The sequence below is a fragment of the Sinocyclocheilus anshuiensis genome, unplaced genomic scaffold (genome assembly GCF_001515605.1).
Source record: "Sinocyclocheilus anshuiensis isolate Anshui unplaced genomic scaffold, SAMN03320099.WGS_v1.1 scaffold1328, whole genome shotgun sequence".
Classification (NCBI taxonomy): Eukaryota; Metazoa; Chordata; class Actinopteri; order Cypriniformes; family Cyprinidae; genus Sinocyclocheilus; species Sinocyclocheilus anshuiensis.
Genome location: NW_015548192.1, coordinates 1,008,793 through 1,014,811, shown reverse-complemented (window position 1 = coordinate 1,014,811; position 6,019 = coordinate 1,008,793). Strand labels below are relative to the sequence as shown.

Here is a 6,019-nt window from a genome sequence, read left to right as displayed (position 1 = left end):
GGTACCGAGAACCGTGGATTTTCACTGGTATTGGTACCGAATACTGAAATTTTGGTACCGTGACAACACTAATGAAAGCAACTCAATACAGTGGCCACTTTGGTCGATCTGTCAGCCTTAAAAGTGTCTATATTCAACACTTTTGAACCCTTCCTTCCCCCCCTGAAGTCCACACAATTTTGTAATTATGGCATCTACTAACTAGACCATGCTAACAAGCAATATTTTGACCCCTTTGGGGTAAGCTGGGTTGTAAATACCTGAGTATGTTTTCATAGTACATGCAATTCCAGGCAGCCTAGTAATATTGGTTTGATTGTTTTACTGCAAGCTTAGAAATAACTAGTTAAATGACAATGGAAAACAATACATTTACAAACCCACTTGTTTTACAAGCTAAAGTTCTGCCAGGCTTAGCTCTCTAACTTTGTTTTGAAGTTTGTCTCATTATGACTTGCAGGAGTTTGCCTTAAACAATCAGCTGTTTAGTTGATGATTGTCCTTCTGTAGCATTATTAGATGACTTTTAGTTTTGAGCATTGCTGAACTGAAAAAAAAATATCACTTTTCATAGTTCATTACATCAGGGTCTAATAGTGATTATTAAATATGGTCTTATGGTGGATAATTAGGAATCTTTCCTCTGCTTATTTTAAAATGTTTGTCAAGCATGAAAGATAAAGGGGGAGGGAGTTTCATTAAACTACAAAAAACATTGTTCAGTTTATGCTTTTTTTTTTTAAAAAAAGGGTGCCAGAGTAGCATTTGCATAATCATGAAAACAGTGGTCCATGGTATTTGCAAAGGGATATAGGTTTGTGTCTATACCGCATCCTATTTCTGTTTACCAGATGAATTGCTTTAAAATATGAAGCAGGTTTTTCTTCATTGAGAAATATGAAATTTATATGATGCACATGTTGATTTTGTGCACAATAACGTATTTTGATGTGGTATTGAAATTAATGTCAAAAAAACATGAAATGGTGTCGACAACCGCTATTTTTTTTGTTACAACTGCAGTTTGACATAAATCAAGTTAGTGTTCTAAATAAAAACCAGACTTTTGGTCTCCCTTTGTTCTTGTATTGTGTCATTAAAGGGTTAGTTCACCCAAAAATTCTGAATGACGTATGAGGTCAGCTTTGCGCATGCGCTGCTCAGAAGTGATGCACGCGGAAACGCAGCGGAGAAAACAAAACAACGGTCAAGAATTAGAAGTACAAAATTAGGATTTGTAAAGAAGAATGTCAGAGGATTTCGATATAAGCCAAGATGAGACTGGTTTTCCTTTGCTAAAGTAAGGAAATTTTGCTTCCTTTGATCCTGTAAACAAACGTTGGTTTTCACGAGACTCACTGGCACATGCGCAACGCTGACCTCATGCGTCATCCACCCGGAGCTGCTTCTGTGTACAACTGCTGGCGCAAGCTAGATTAAAGTGATTATGATGTTTTGAATATGGATATTTTTCTTACAAAAACGCATGGATTCGCTACAGGAGGCCTTTGTTCACCCCCCGGAGCCGTGTGAGACACTTTTTTTATGCATGGTCGCTTTTTACTTAACTTCTTTTGGACTGAAGCAATGCAACACCCGCTGACTGCAATGATAGAGCTTGAAAGATCAAAGACAATTTTTAATATAACTCCGACTGGATTCGTCTGAAAGAAGAAAGTCATATACACCTAGAATGCCTCGGGGGTGAGTAAAACGCAGCCTAATTTGAATTTTTGGGTGAACTAACCCTTTAAGGCTTTTAATACTGACCACTAAATGTTGGTTAAGTAATAATGAAGTTCACTAATGGTATCGTTCTTGGTTCCCCAGAACCGTAAGAATGACGAGGCGTCCTATGAGAAGATGCTCAAACTAAGAAGGGACCTGAGTCGAGCCGTCACTATCCTGGAGATGATCAAGAAACGAGAAAAAAGCAAACGAGAGCTGCTTCATCTCACACTGGAGGTTGTGGAGAAGAGGTACGTAGACTCCCTTTCAGAAGTGTTTTTATCAATGGTGTATCTGCGTGTGTTTGTTATAATGAATATACACGATCCAGCTTAACTTTACTTTGCATTTTAATATGCATAACCTGCTTGACTCCAGAATTTTCTTAATTGCTTCTATAATTGTGTTATACTGTGTGTGTTCATGCATATTGAGAATGGGTCATGTATTTTTAATTGGCTTAGGCATCATTGCATACCCTAATTAAGGGGCATGTTTTATATGGCTGAATGAGCAATTATGGGTTCACCTTGTTTGTTCATAAAGGCCACATGATCAAGCTCTATTATTCATTTGTCATCTTTAATCACTATGATATATTGGGTAATTTGTGTGTATACATAAACATTTCAATGAGATTAAAAAAAATAAAATTATAAACTATTTGTAAAGACCAGTTACTTCCTCCTTTAAAAATGTCCACTCTTTTGCTTCAGGAACGCCATGCCGGACTTTGGTTCAGAGGTGATGGCAGAAGCACTTGCTATGGCAAAACCTGTTTACAAAATTCCCATAATACCCTTCTCCAGCAGCAGTCAGTACCGCCACCAGGACCACATAGACTTCAAAGACTACAAGACCAGGGTGGGTACATCATATCAATGAAATCACAGTTTACCCTACTACGGTATGTTCCTGATCTTATTGGGAACAATTGATTTGTGCATTCTTTTTGACAAAATACAGTCGCATTAAATTTTTACCTGACATCATCAATCCCTCACATTGTGGCAGTAAAATGGGTTGTGAATGTTCCATATTTTCTGGAAAAATAAATCGCACTGTCGTCAAAATTTCATTGTGAAAAGAACAAAAAAAACAAGTCGCATCAATCAATGTATGAGCCATATTTTATTAAATACAGAACTACAGGTATAAAAGAAACAAATTATAGTTGCCTTCATTATAAACATAATTTATTATAAATGCCATGCCTAACTAGATTTAAAGCAAAATTGAAACTACCTGATGGTTAAACATAAATCCAAATGTATGCGCTAGACACACGTTTTGCTTGCTTGTCATTAATTACATCATATAATGACTAAATGTGACCCTGGAGCACAAAAGCAGTCTTAAGTCGCTGGGGTATATTTGTAGCAATAGCCAAAAATACATTGCATGGGTCAAAATTATTGATTTTTCTTTTATGCCAAAAATCATTAGGATATTAAGTAAAGATCATGTTCCATAAAGATATTTTGTAAATTTCCTACTGTAAATATATTAACTTAATTTTTGATTAGTAATATGCATTGCTAAGAATTTCATTTGGATAACCTTAAAGGCGATTTTCTCAACATTTTGATTCTTTTGCACCCTCAGATTCCAGATTTTCAAATAGTTCTCGGCAAAATATTGTCCTATCCTAACTTATTTATTCAGCTTTCAGATGATGAATAAATCTCAATTTTGAAAAATTGACCCTTATGATTGGTTTTGTGGTCCAGGGTCACAAATGTATAATGCTTTGAAAAGAAGTCGCAGCACATTTCAGGTGATAAACATGACTTATACAGTACTTGTAAGGACATGAATCTCTCTTTCAGCCTGAAAAGACAGAGGTGGTCAGAACAAAGAGGAAGTACGAGAAGAAGCCCAAAATCACACCACTCTCCGCCCCATTGCATACTGGCCCCTCCCTGTTTAACCCCAAAGACCTCAACCAGTATGACTTCCCCAGCTCTGATGACGAGCCCTTTTCACAGGTACAGATGCAGGGCATTTGCTTAACTGGATATAATCACTGTTTAAAGGCAAAGTTTTTAATTACTTTTTTAAATCCGTGGCTTAATTTGGGGGCAGTGCTACAATATCATTCAGAAGTTTGAGAATCCAATAGCTACAATATCACTCTTATGCTTACCAATGCTGTATTTACTTGATCAAAATACAGTAAAAACCATAATATTGCGAAATGTTTATGCATTATAAAAATAGAAAATAGTTACTTTAAATATTATATCTTTTTCATATATTTTTTCTATTCCTGTGAAGCAAAGCTTCATTCATAAGCATCATTACTTCAGTCTTCAGTGTCACATGATCCTGCTCAAGAAACATTTCTTTATTTGAAATCTTTGAAATTGAGATCTTTTGTAACATTGTAAATGTATTCACTGTCACTTTTGATCAATTTAATGCATCTTCACTGAATGAAAGCAATAATTGAGGAAAATACTCTTACTGACCACGAACATTTGAATAGTAGTGCACAGAAACTGCACGCTTCACATTTAAATTAATTAGATTTTGTAATGTTCATTTGTGAACTTTAGACTTCATTGTTCATGAAATAAGTACATAAAAGACTTCCTGTTCCTGTTGTGCAGATACATTCTGGGTCATCAGAGGCCGAGGAAGAGAACGAGCCCGATGGAGCATTTGCCTTCAGGCGGAAAGCAGGATGTGTTTATCACGCTGTAGGTGTCGATCGCTGACCTCATATCTCATACATTGCACTTCCTCTGTTACACATCCTTTCATTGTTCCTCTTTCCTCTCCACTATTGTTCTGCACCTCAGCATATCCTGATGTACATTACAGCCATGTAGACACTACAGCGCTGTTTCAGATCTCTTGAGAGGCTAGTTTTGCAGCTGTACCTTTAAGATGTCTATGTGAATTATTTGTATGATTGACAAATAAGTATTCAATATTTTAACCAAGTCACAGGCCGTTATTCCCTGTATTTCATTTCCGGTTTCATTTACTCTTTTCTCTGTACTTTTAGTTTCATTTACAATTTTCTGTCACATTCTCATTTGGTTTGTGTTGTTCCTGCAGCCCCGTTTGGATCAGAGCGGCGACTGGCCCTGGTCTGGAGAAACAGAAGGAGGGTCATGTGACCCGCAGTTTCGATACTCCCTCACCACTCTCACCATTCCCCGCTGCTGTGTCGGGTTGGCACGGCGTCGGGTGGGACGGGGTGGCAGGTGAGTCAAGTCGGTCTCGTTCTGACTGACTTCTTGAATTGTACTTCGTGTTTACTTAATCATATTTAATCTGTTCCTCAGGTTTCTTCTGGACCGAGCCTATTCAGATTTAAATGGATTATTCCAAAGTCTGGACTCTGATTCAGAGCCGGAATTCTCCTTCCCTGCTTCCCCTCTCCACCCGGAAACCACTTCCCAGACCGTTACCTCATCCTCTTCTTCCTCTCATACCACGTATTCAGACCTAAGGCAGATCCGCCGAAATATCAAAGCGTGCCGCTGGAGGCACTTTAAACCACGGACACTAAGTAGCCTATCGGGTGCAGGGGATGCGCTGTTACGGAGACCATTTAGGGGGTTGGTGAGGGGTGGCGCGGGGCCGGGTGGCAGTACACTGGGCAGAACAGCAGGCACGGGACCACCCGCAGTAGGTGAGTGGACTCGCACACTAGTGTGCATGCGAAGTGCTGGAACTGTTTGTTTGCTCATGTTTAATTCAGCATCGTCAATTGAGTCTGGAAATAAACACGGAATGATTGACGGATATTATAATGGAAAAAGCTCAGTGTTTGCTGCAGCTATGCTTGGGAATGATATTTTCGGCCCTTCATTGCTAGTGCCCTTTTCTCTAGGGATAACTACTCGGTAGGCTGTTTAAATGATTTAGGGAAGATTTTAAGGAAGCTGTGTATAATTCCTCTGGTTTAATATTGTGTCTGCTGTACACAGTGAAGCAGTGCAAGGGTTGAGATGTGTTTGAGTTTAACTTTTTAACTTGCTTTTAACTCCTCATGCTTGGAGTGCGAAATTTATGAAATATGGAGATGAAGCATCATGGCCAAAAATGTCTGTTTGGATTTGCATAGTAAGAGCAATCTATGTAGTGGCTTTTCCAATGGGTACATTTTCTTAATTTTTGGTATTATTTTGTTTAATTTATTGTATTGTTTTTATTATATTGTGTTGTATTTTTTACAAATATTTATATTTAATGTTTATTGTATTTATTTTTTATATTACTTTATATTATATTATTATTTATATAGCATTTTATTTTTTTATTTTACACACACACA

At 37.6% G+C, this 6,019-nt stretch overlaps 1 protein-coding gene across 1 annotated transcript in view; it reads left to right on the top strand.

Annotated features, from left to right (window-relative positions):
* LOC107653121 (enhancer of polycomb homolog 1-like) overlaps positions 1-6,019 on the top strand; it is a 48,941-nt gene that overhangs the window by 35,513 nt on the left and 7,409 nt on the right. The window contains exons 5-10 of the mRNA XM_016439756.1: positions 1,831-1,979; positions 2,445-2,592; positions 3,558-3,716; positions 4,341-4,430; positions 4,795-4,943; positions 5,025-5,374. Coding sequence (XP_016295242.1) covers positions 1,831-1,979; positions 2,445-2,592; positions 3,558-3,716; positions 4,341-4,430; positions 4,795-4,943; positions 5,025-5,374 — 1,045 coding nt within the window. The remainder of the gene's footprint in view (positions 1-1,830; positions 1,980-2,444; positions 2,593-3,557; positions 3,717-4,340; positions 4,431-4,794; positions 4,944-5,024; positions 5,375-6,019) is intronic.